Genomic DNA, 12,754 nt, shown 5'->3' with positions numbered 1-12,754 from the left:
GAAACATTTACAACGGCCAGAACCCACCGGAAAACGAGGTCTCTTATCCTTAACTCTTCCTGATGGTTTATAATCCAAACTATAAGAGCAGCAAGTCAAATGCATCTACGCAAGACAGTCGCAACATCTGCTTTCTCCAAGAACCCCGGAGAGGAAGATTAAACTGTAGCATCCACTTGTATAAGTAAAAACATAATTTCCAAACCAACGAATAACATGGGAACAAAGTGAAAGAACAAATACCTGAATAACTTGCATAAACGCTTAACGTATTAACACTGATGTTGGACAGCGAGTCGCCTGCCGTATTAACTCCAACACACAGATGGAGAACAGAGGCAGCATTCATAGACAGTAATGAACATAGTATCTAAGAAACTATATAGGGACAATACTTGTGCACTAATACTACACAGGCAGCTGCATGGCCGCAGATGATTACGTTTAAACACACAGACACATACAGCAAGCTGACTAAATGCCACTGCTGAGTCATGATCAGAGCAGAGGCTGCTGTATTGAAATCTATTGTTCCCCGTAATCTCCCCTGGTGCTGCTCTGAGCAAAAGATCAGCTCACAGGACCGGGCTAGCCTGTACCTCTTCACCCGTCAGGCCTAACATGCTGAGCCTTGTCTAATCAAGGCTGCAACTTAGTCTAAATAACAGGTATAATATATATAATTTATTTATTTATTTTTTTTGTAGACCTGCCTCCAGCTGAATGTAAACACAAGCACCAAATATCTACTCGATAAAAATACACCTTTAAGTAGATCCGTGTAATTGTATCGCCATCAACCCAGACCCTTTGTTCCTACAGGACGCTGCACATCAACACTGCAGGTTTTTTTGTTTAGTTTTTTTTTTTTAACTATGGGTCGTATCCTAATATACACACGCAACGTGTTTTACAGGAAAGCTGCTCTGCTGTATATGTACACTGTAAACAAAGTGCACGATTCAACAAGATGCCTCGAAGGAGCTGCAAGTCTGCTGAGAAGAGCTTTGTTCCCAGATCAGGTAAATGGATATGAATATGAAGTCATTTATATCCAAGAATTCTTTTGAACGTGCATACAAAGCGACAGCAGCTCAGATTTGCTTTGAAAATAACCAAGAAAACAGATGAGTAAAAGCATGCGGGGCGTGTGAGAACCGTCAGAGCTGCTGTTGTGCTGAGAACTCAAAGCGAGCGAGTGTCTAGAGGGAACGTACCTGCTGCCTCTAGTAACGCCTCCAGCCGCGCCTGTGTTTCTGGATCTACTGTTCTGAGGTCAGCTCCGTCGGCTGCGCTGGATAGGAGCAGCTCTGACGCCGTCTTTAGCACCGGGTTATCCAGATCCTCCTGATCTAAGATGAAGGACTCCACCTGCAGGGTGAGAATGAGGGAGGGAAAACATCAGATATGTATCAAAATATATCAGTTCATTTAATTTTTATTTGTAAAGCGCTTTTTAACAATGGACATCATCTCAAAACAGCTTTACAGAGATATGGTGGGTATAAAGTTGTATAAAAGAATGTATAATTTTGTTCCTTATAATTTTAAGTTAATCCCTAATGAGTGAGCCAGTGGCAACTGTGGCAAGGAAAATCCCCCTGAGATGGCATAAGGAAGAAACCTCGAAAGGAACCAGAGTCAAAAAGGAATCCGTCCTCATCTGGGAGGCACCGAATGTCCATTCATTACAGTTCCATCATTGTCGAGGTGTTCAGTGGTAGATGATTGAACGCAAATGCATGTGGGGAGCGGCTGGTCCGTGTGGTCTGATCCAACAGACGAGCACCTGTAGCTCAAATTGCTGAAGAAGTTAACGCTCGACAGGTCAGGACTTTTTTTGGCATCAAAAGGGGGACAACACAATATTAGGCAGGTGGACATAATGTTATGCCTGATCGGCATATATCCTTTTTATATCCAGATGCAACTTCCCAACCAAATTCCAAAGATTTTCCCAATCCTCTCGCTTGTGATCATTACGTTTTCACACGTCATTTCCGCTAGCGCGAGGCCGTCACACACGTGTATTAGTCCTACTCGCGCCTCTGCATTTATCAATCATACCTCACAAATCTTTATGGGCCATTTCAAAAGTGTTTTGATTTGCTAATTCAACCGATGAACGGATGTGAGACGAAGACGATAATGAAGCCATGAAAAGCTGCTGTTTTCCGTCTTTGGTGTTCGAGTTGCGTCTGTCCATTAGCCTGGCCGTGGAGCACTCTGCCCTTTCAGCACGATATCCAAACAATCTCACAATGATTGTGTGTTTTTTTTCCAGCTAAGGCAATGATGCAGTCGATTAGCCGGTCCTTGCTTGTTGTCTGGGACGCATCAAGACTCATTTCTGTTCACCAGACAAATGAGATGTGGTCCTGCTTGTTCCCAGACCACCTCTGAATGTGGTTCGAGTGACTTGATGTTTATGCGCCTTTTCTCATAGCCGCTCTCTCTTCCAGCTTAATAACGACAGCGTGATGAAAGCGCACAGTGAAGAAAAAAAATAAATAAATGAATGAATAAATAAATAAATCTACAAAAATATCTTTTCCATAATTACATAAGCATAATGACGTCTGATCTTTTGGTTTCACTTAGATCCACATACCCCATAAAAGTGATAATTTAAGATGAAGCTCTAATGCTATGATTCATTTTAACTATAATGTTAATATTTTATGCTCTTTGTCATTACCACTAATAGTTCAGTACTTTGCTGTTTTGTTTTTTGGGTTTATTTTCAGTATTATTGCAAAACAAGCTCACAACACCGGTTAGTTAATAATGTCTGATCAACCTGCAGGATCTTCCTGGCTCAGAAACCTCAATGTTACAAAAATAAATGGTCCAACACCCTGTTTTTAACCTTTACATATAAAAGAATTAGTTAAATAAATTCTTTATGTGAACCATAATACTAAGGGAGTTCTTGTCTGGCAGAGCCTGGTGAGGTAATTAACAAAAGAGGGCTCTGGTGACAAAGTTCGCATGGGCCACGAGGTCCGGCCTTGCAGGCGTGTTGCCTGGAGAGGGAACGTGCAATATTTAGGCCCTGAGCCTCAATGGAATTACAGTAAGCACCAAGACGAGCTGATCAGCAGGTTATCCCTCCCCTTCCCTAGCTGTGTCCTTGACCTTCTCACACCTGCAGCTCCACCCCCCCCAAAGGCTCAACGTCTAGTACACACACACACACACACACACACACACACACACACACACACACACACCACTGCAGCAGTCAAGCAAATGCGGGCGTGTGTGTGTTTGCACACCAGTGTTGCTGACCCACAGAGACTCTTGTGATTAGAAGGAGCAGCAGCTCGGGCACACAGCAGAGTTTAATCTACATAATTACTAGTGACTTTGACAACAATGTGCTTGTGAGCCTATAATGACATTAAATGAAATGTGATCCAATTTAACACTTCAGTATTCCCTTTCTAGTACACACAGATGTTATACAGCACATGAAAATATTCATCAAGCCTCATGTTTCCCTAAACACACAGAAATCCTGTATTCTAAAATAAATGTTCAATGCTCAATGTTTTCAATACGTATTGCTAGATACGGATATGCTTCAACACCTTCCAAAAACAGCTACATGAACGGATGTCCACCCGGAGCTCGGAAAACGTAAAAGAAAATAGATTTCACCAGCGACGGCTCTTAAAGTGTAAAACTACGATATCGCTTCTGCGGATTCGAACACGAGGAAAGCGTGTTTGTTCACGCCGTGTATGTGCGTAATGCAAAAAGGCAGAGTTCCCGAGCGCAGTTAAATGACATCCGCGTGTAAATAATTCAGCATCTTATCCCCACAAGCACACTACACCACCATGGGGAAGTGCTCGTCTGCGCACGTGTCGCATCAGCCACATGAGCACTTTTTTCTTTTTTTATGGAAAAAAAAATGAAGTGTCACTGCTGCATTACATTACAAAAGCAGTCTTCCATGTAAACATTTTTTCACAGGAATCAAGGCTTGCCAAGAGGAGCTGACCCACAAAAAATGAGTAAGGCAGCGAGTGTGGGTGTGGTCAGCGAAAAGTCCATCTGCAGGCAGAATAATTAAAAGCGTGTAAAGTTCGGATGGTTCGAAACTCTTCCTTTACGCCTCTACGATCTACTTATGGGATGTATAATCAACGCAGAAGAGCAAACTAGATGCAAGGAAGGCCGATGAAGAGATAGAATGAATATGGAGATATAGTGAGGGAGAGGCCCAGTCACGAGAGAGACAGAGAGGCTTCGTGTCCATCCAGGGAATCTGATTACCTCACCAGCACTCTGAAAGCAAGAAGGGGTGTTTTTTCCTCCAGCTTAGTTAACACACAGGTCAGGAAATGTTCCGAGTATTGTAAAATGCGCTGCTTTTGGGCTACAAATACACACCAATAAGATTTTCTTGCACTGCTGTGACTCAAAGACGCAACTTGGGCGCCTTGTCTTTTTCCTCCACCCTTAAACAACTGGAAAAACAAAGATGGAGGGGGAAAAAAAAAATACCTTTCCCACAGTCCTGCCCTGTTTAGATTTGAAGGAGAATAGATATCGTTATGCTTTCTGATTCGATGTGTATATTCTCTAGCTTGGGGAGAGAAGCGAGACATTGTTCTGTACATCCACAGTGCAGGCATTTAATCAGCATCCACTACGAATTCATTACACACATCTCGCACCTTACACGTTTTCGCAGAAAAGCAAAAAAATAATCGAGAGCTTTCAAACGATTGTTTCGGCATACAACGCGTACTCCAAGTTTTATTTCATTATTTCATTTTGTGGATCCTGTAGCGACCTGCACTCCGACAAAACCACCCTCGCCGGTGCGTCTTAGCGTCTTCCCTTGATGCTGCCGAATAAATACAGCCACATGAAATCAAAACTGTGTTGCTCATAAGGGTGAACTCACTGCAAACTAAAAAAAAACACGAACAACTAGTTACATCTATTCACAGTCCAGGCTTCAGATCTACAGCATTTCTGACTTATAGAACAAATAATTATACAAAACAGGTAAAGCTAGAAATCGCTGCTACAGTTACTATACAATACTTGCTAACATATATATACACACACACACACACACACACACACACACACACACACACGACAAAGCCAATATTACATTGAGACTCGACACTATTTGTACATAAATGTTTATATTTGAACATAAAAGATTTGCACTATAACCAGATATAATGAGAGGAAATTATGCAGGAATGGAATAGAAACTATAACCATTAACTACTTCCACTAATCTGGGATTAGTTTGGTTTAAACTCATTATAAGCCATTTGATGAACCGGTCTGATCCAGTAGGCATATATTGTGTCATTTCTTTAACTAAAATGTCTGCTAAAAAAAAATACAATGTATCCAAAAAGAGCATGTGCATGAAAGAAAACTATAACTACTCAAACTGTCAGCCAAAATAGGAACTAAAAATAAAATACTCTGAAAAAATAAAATGGTGACACTCGGCACTTCCCACACCTTTGCTTTCGTCACTGTAGGCAGCTCTTTTCGTACGGAAATGCAAAACACTTTACTTTCCTGCATGCGATTCACACGTTTGGGTTTCTCCTACTCAGATCAGTAGCATTTAGACAAATTGATCCCGTGATCCAGTCGTGTTACACACATCTACAGCGTGTTGGTTCTGGTGTGAGATTGCAAAAATAAATTAATAAATAAGATCTAAGGTACAAACAAATGTCTCAGGAGATCAGTTCCTCTCATTCCTCACATGAATAGATTACGGTCCCCTGTGATATTTCACGACCAGGTTGTGAACGATCATAAGAAGTAAAACTGCTTGCACTGGTACGATTGCTCGTGTTTTTCGAATGCGTTTGAAAAGTGGCCGTGAGAAATATGGATGATGTGCGTTTATTGAAAGTAGTCTTGCCGCAAAATAAAATGGGGTGGGGTTACACTTAAAACAGGACAATAGTCCAAGTTGTACTTCTAACTTCTAACTAAAACAGCCTGAATTTGTTGAAGATTATAGAAAGAAAAAATCCATTAATCCGTATGGAAAACAGACTTCCGAGTTTGTTTGTGTTTGTTCACACCTACTGTCAGTCATTTTAAAGACCACAATGGATCAAGGGGCAGCACTTAATGGGCAGAAAACATTCAGATATTGAATCCACCTAAATTTTAAAGACCAGAAGCTCATTTGATTCCTGTTTTAGTAATTAAGGCGAGAGCTGTCCAAGAGAAAAAAACAGAAATGATTAATTGGGGAGATGCGATTAAACAAGAATCGTCTGTTCTGCAAAGAAAACAGGAGAAGATTAAAAAATAAAGCTTCTACAAATGGTCATGTTTTAAATTGGTGCGCTGGTGTTTTGAACATTTATTCCCACGCCACAAACTGACTGATGATTAACTGGATTCAGGGATCCGCTGCTCATGCCATAGGATGCCAGGGGACACTCATACTACATGATTAATCGCCGTGAAAATCAAACCTGGCCGAAAATCTTCAGATCTGTATAAGACTGGTGTTGCAGAACTACTTACAATACACACAAAGATCGCTATACGATTTGCATGATTTCCTGTACCTCCCACCCCACTGGTAAAATTCTAGGCTAGGTCACTATCCAACGAGGAACTAGTTCTACACATGTGCGTGTTCAATTTCTCACAACCGCCCCAGAAGAATCAACAGAACACAAACGTGTATGGAACCCGTGCGACTTTTCTGAATCGACAAAACTAATCAACTAAATTCTGTTATCTTTTGCTGCCTCATCCTCCAGACACGAGCGTCTGCATGGGACGACCTCTATTCACGTGATTCATTTAGCAATGCATCGGTAAAGATATTAATATCAGGTGTCTGTCTGATACCATGCCGATTTACCTGTACGTAAAAAAATAAATAAACTACCATATAATATTACATGGGCCTGATGCCACACTAACAGACTGTGCAGACATTCTGCAGCAATCCAGGCATTTTTTCAATTATTACAACAATCAAACCAGTATATTCTTGATGATCAGCTCTTACTGACACGTCGAGCAATTCTGACTCAAAAAATGTACTTCACTAACAGGAACAAATCCCGAATCTTTGCAACATTACTAAATACAAATTTGACTTGTTAATGCGTTTTATAACGAAGCACAGCTTAATGCACATATCTGATTAGTTGGAATCGGCGCATTTTTTTTTAAATCTATAAAATCAGCTCAGGATAAGTTAATGACAAAATCGTATCCAGGCTGAAAAAAAAAATCTCGACAACAATCGTTGACGTGTTGACTTTGTTAGGGGATATTTAACATTTACTGAAGGGGTCATGGTTGAGTCTTGATCTCTATTAAAATGCTTCTTGGTAAATTGGAAAGCTAAAGTTTTTGAGAGAGAGAGAGAGCGCGAGAAAGAGAGATAAGGTTTGGTGAAGGAATGACTGTTCATTACAGTAATGCTATAAGTAAGAACAGGAACTAACATGTCTCAAACATCCCAAAGCATTAGATCTCACTAATAAGGGTAAAATGTGTGACGTTTGCTCATCAATCAAGTAAATACTGTAACGATTGAAATATAATGGCTGCTATATAAGTGGAATAAGAAACTTCACACCTCACAGGTACATGAAAAAAGGGGTCCGGAGGGATGAGACTCGGTTCGCTCAGAGTCCAGTATTACTGTGATTCCTTACTTATTTATAACGTTATAACTCTGCAATGTTATGAAGAACAAGCCTTGCAGTGTATGCGTTTCACTGTGTAAACTGGAATAAAAAAAAGTTACTAGATTAATATTTATTCGTCTAATGAAAGAGTCAGTCTTGGATCCATATTTATATATAAAAAAATAATAAATAAAACACTAAGCATGGCGCATTCACAGGGGTTGTATAACTCCTGAATAAACGTAGCTCGTGTAGGTCATGAGTTCAGTGTGGCACCAGTTCCTTCAACCACCTGTGGGGAAAAAAAAAATCCTACACAAGTGTCTGTACAACTGACACACACACGCACGCACGCACGCACGCACGCACGCACGCACGCACGCACGCACGCGCGCGCTTCCTGCTATAGACAGAACATTTAGTGCTGACATACTGCAGCCATCAACTGTCTACCTGCTCATTGTGGTCTTTATTCTCTCTCCATATAAAATAAATAATAAAGGATGTACATATATACATTCTTATGTTATAGTCTTGAGACATTTACAACTTAAAAAAAAAACGCAGGGCAAGGATCAAGCAACAGCCACACAAACTAGTTTATCTACTCAGTGACAAAGGCTTTTCTGCAGAAAGATTACCACCTCATCTCACCGTTAGAATAAAAGCTGGTCATCCAGAAAACCCTAGAACATTCCTAGCTATCCACACGTCTAGCAAACACGCCGCGACTTATTTTACACCTGATTAAACGAACAGGTACAAAATTGACTTGTGATCAGAACTTGATGTTGAACAGGCTCCACAAGTTCACACCAAGAACCAAAAGTTAGACTGTAATTATGAAAATTTGTATCCAAATAAAGGGTTTGAAGTCAAATCAAAAACGGGTACTTTTTTTTTTTTTTTCCCCCTCTGCTAATATTTACAAACTGCGATCTGGAATCTAGGTTGGATCAAACTTCTCAGTTGAAGATTTTCCAATAGCGAAACTTTTTTCCAAGCATGTGTGCAGTCTGATATAATTTTTTTTTTATACACACAAAGGTGTGTTAATGTATAATGTTTGACTCGACGTCCTTGTAGATGACAGAATGGCACTTTATAATCCAGACTCCATAATAAGCACTTAATCTTACTTTGTAATTTAGTAACAAACCGAAACCCTGTAAACTTTTTTCCCCAATTTCGCTACAATGTTGATACATTATTCTAAACTAAAACATGATTTCAGGAATAAACCAGTCTGATCCATGTACTGCGTCTCGGATTAAGGGAATTCCCTCGATTGTTAAACTGAATTTTCATAACGAATGTTTCACCGTTAAATACGTTTAATTATGAGGTGACTGCGAAAGACAATGTGTATTGAACAACATGCAATGTTTTTTCCAATTAACAAATTATAAAATAATTAATAGGTTTTGGACACTGAAAGTATACATACGATGCAGTCTGAAATAAACTGTGACGATTTCTGTTAAAAGCCCGGGTACAGGTTCGATTTTTAGAAACCTGGACACGAAAAGGATCCCTGAACCCGAGACATGTTGACCTTTCACGGGCAAAACAATCCAAATATATAATCGCATTTTCTTCATTAACTAAATAATATATATAATACACTTTAGTAAAACCAATCTAACAGTTTCTTTTCAGGTTATATTTAGCTAAATCTGGTATTCCTAGCTAGTTAAAACCTGCAACCAGGACTGATACACAAAATACAAACATCATCTTTGAGAACCATCGAGTGACAGCGAGATAACCTCCAAAATAATGTTCCACCTGGAAATGCTGCGTACTTTTAACACGATAACCGCACTTACTTCCTATGGCAAATCTCTATTTGTCACGTTTATAATGGACAACACCTAGGCCATTAGAATAATCTCTAAAGTGACATAGAAACGTGTTAAACGAATCTATTCACCAATCCGGACAGGTGTCTGGGTGCAACCAGAGAGTGATGTCGACCAGACGACATTCCTCCATTCCTCCCTCTACTTCCTTGAAATTCCAGACCGAATTTCAGCACCACGAGACGGGACTTCGCACCCACTACCAGATACACCAGACAACAGACACGCCCTTGTCCATTAGACAGAGAGGAGATGAGCAAAAGCATCAGGTATGCAATACAGCGCAAAGAAATGCTGCAGTGTAATCCTGAACACTTTCAAAGGTAATTAATTAAACGCTTGTACATTTTATAAAACTATAATAAAACACTGTAAACTGAAATAAGCTAAATGGAATGAGTATTTGGTGTTGAACCTCTATTTTTAAGAAAAATAAATAATCAGATAAACCCTACTTGGTTATTTTATGATCGTTACATTATGTTCATTGGCATGCAATCTACAAAGAAATTTCAATTTCAAAAAAAAAAAAATTATAATATTCTAAAGTTTTTTTCCAACTTGAAAGTGTAGAAGTCTATAAATTCTACTTTATATAACGAAATGTGCGCGCACAACTTTTGCACAGTGCTTATGTGTGTGTGTTTTTCAGTCTCCTTTCACATCCATGAAAATCACATTCCTTGGGGGGTGGGATTAAAAAAATGTCCAACGGTATAAATATAAATAGAAAAGGTTCAATGCTCAATAGTTATAATGATCCATTTGTTATTGAGGCATCATTATATGCCAAACTTCTCTGAAATAACCGTAAAATTAGTTGAAGTTGATTTAACCGTAATATAGATGACCATGAGGGCAGAGGGTCTTAAAAATGGTGAAATATTGCGGTGTATAACCAAGACCAGATTTTTTTTCCCCCGATCCTGGAAGTCCATCAGTACATTGCAAGTCCATGTGATGTATATAACTAAAAACTTGTGTGAAGGAAGTCTCTCACACACACACCCCAAAAAAATGTTCCTGCCAGACCACCACATGAACAATTGATGTTTGTCTCACACACCAGACATGTTCCTCAAACCCGAGATTAGATACTATATGAACAGGAGCACATCCTCAACACTAACCCCAGTGTTGACATGATCCTTTAGAAGAGGTACAACAGTTTTAATATTACATTCATCATTAAATGCTGAAGGTGAAGTAGTTTGAAATGTGATGTAAACGGCAGAGGAGATCAAATCTTGTTTCCAACAGATCCTGAAAATCCATCAGGGCACTGCAAGTCCATGTGATGTATACAACTAAAAGACTTGTATGTAGAAAGTCAACAAAACAGAGACAGTGCTCCTTTCCTGAAAAACACTACCTACATGTTTACCTCACACACCAGACTGAGACGTGTTCCTCTGAACCCAAAGAAGATCCTGCAAACAGGAGCACATCCTCCACCCTAACCCTAGTGTTGACATGAGGGTCACACAGAATGCTCAATAGTTATAATACGTTAATTATTAAAGCAAAGTGCTTGACTTCGCTGATATAATAAAGTTGAAGCATCCTTAGGTGTAATTCTAGATGACCATGAGGGCAGCAGGAGGTCTTGGACATGATGAAATATTGCAGTGGAGAATCAGGATCAAATTTTTCACCAGATCTTAAAAGTCCATGTGATGTATAACAACTAAAAACATGTCTGCAGGAAGTCAGTAACACACATTCTCTCTCTCTCTCTCTCTCTCTCTCTCTCTCACACACACACAGTTACGTTCCGGTCAGATCACTACCCGAAGTACTGACATGTCTGTCTCAGACACCAGACATGTTTCTTAGAGCCCAGATGAGATCCTGCAAACAGGAGCACATCCTCAACCCTAACCCTAGTGTTGACACTAAGGTGACTTGCAACATGGAGCGCCGTCTTTCCACAACATTAGGTGTCAGATGTTAGTTGGAAAGCTGGATATGTGTGGGGAAAAACACAATCCTTGGTTGGACATCAGGGTTGTTTTACACACAGTTTAGTTTTTTTTTTTTTTTTTTTTTAAATAAGTGGCCAGATCAAAAAAAATAAAGAATCAGTCGGCTTTTGCTGACCAGATAACCAGCGATAAGTTAGCTAGTCTGCATTCAGAGCTATTATATATATATATATATATATATATATATATATATATATATATATATATATAAATAAATAAATAAATAGAGTGAGAGTGTGTTACGCAGCTAGTTAGCGTCGTGTCTGCACCACGGTGTGTTAAAAGAACCCTTTTCTCAAACCTTCTGCCCCATTTTAACATGCCACATAACCAGATAACATGCGATTTAAAAAACAAAAAAAAACGTGTGAACGAGGAGAGAAATATTGAAGGCGAATACAGCAGGTGCTGCCCGCTGCTTGTCTTTTAGGCCCGAATCGCAGCCTTCGTCAGTCTAGCTAGCTAGCTAGCAAAGCAGGCTAAGCCCTGCCACACAATCCGAGCTATCTTGAAACGCAACGTGGGCTCGCGTGATCAAATAAAACAGCGCCGAAATCCTACACAAGCCTCTAAACAGGGTGAAAATAAAGCGCATGATGTTAAGCGAGAGCCCTCACCCTTACTTTATCCTTAAAATATATATTTTTTTAGTACCTGAAGAATCCTGTCTGCCGTCATATCCACCCCCCTCCCCTCTCCCCCCTCCGGTTGGGTAACGCTAGCTAAGCTAAAGCTAAAATTACGGAGGAGCTATTAGCCTTAACTTGATAGCTAGCGCTCAATCCACGATCTAGCTCACCTCAGAGACTTCATCCTCGTCGCTCCCGGATCCAGGGCCCGAGGAAAGAACGGCGGCTGCGGTGAGTTTGAAATCGAGTCTATCTGCTGCGGGCCCGCCGGGCTCGCCGAACAAGCGGACTTTTTTGCTACCGACACCCAACCCGAGGCCTCCGAGTCCGGCTCCTGGTGTAGCTCCAACCCCCATCCCGAGCGCCGAGGAGCGCGGAGTCACCGAGTCAATCTCGTCCTCGAAGCCGTCCGTCAGCATTGCCGTCCCGGCTACTGCATCCTGCATACTTTCCTAAAGAAGGTATATGTTTGTAAAGGTAAGGTTGCCCTCTCACTTTCTCCGGGGTTCTACGGTTATTCAATGGTTCCGTTTTACTTCAGAAAAACCCTCAAACTCTCCTGAAGCGAGAAGAGATTCTCTTTCCCCCAAGCCATTAACTTTCTTACAACC

The 12,754-nt window shown here is 40.4% G+C and overlaps 1 protein-coding gene across 1 annotated transcript in view; it reads right to left on the bottom strand.

Annotated features, from left to right (window-relative positions):
* The window catches only part of ankhd1 (ankyrin repeat and KH domain containing 1), a 29,916-nt gene extending 17,162 nt beyond the window's left edge, over window positions 1-12,754 (bottom strand). The window contains 2 exon segments of the mRNA XM_046867316.1: window positions 1,218-1,371; window positions 12,314-12,754. Coding sequence (XP_046723272.1) covers window positions 1,218-1,371; window positions 12,314-12,589 — 430 coding nt within the window. The 5' untranslated portion in view covers window positions 12,590-12,754.

The sequence above is a fragment of the Silurus meridionalis genome, chromosome 15, assembly GCF_014805685.1.
Source record: "Silurus meridionalis isolate SWU-2019-XX chromosome 15, ASM1480568v1, whole genome shotgun sequence".
NCBI lineage: Eukaryota > Metazoa > Chordata > Actinopteri > Siluriformes > Siluridae > Silurus > Silurus meridionalis.
This window is presented reverse-complemented; position numbering and strand designations above follow the sequence as displayed.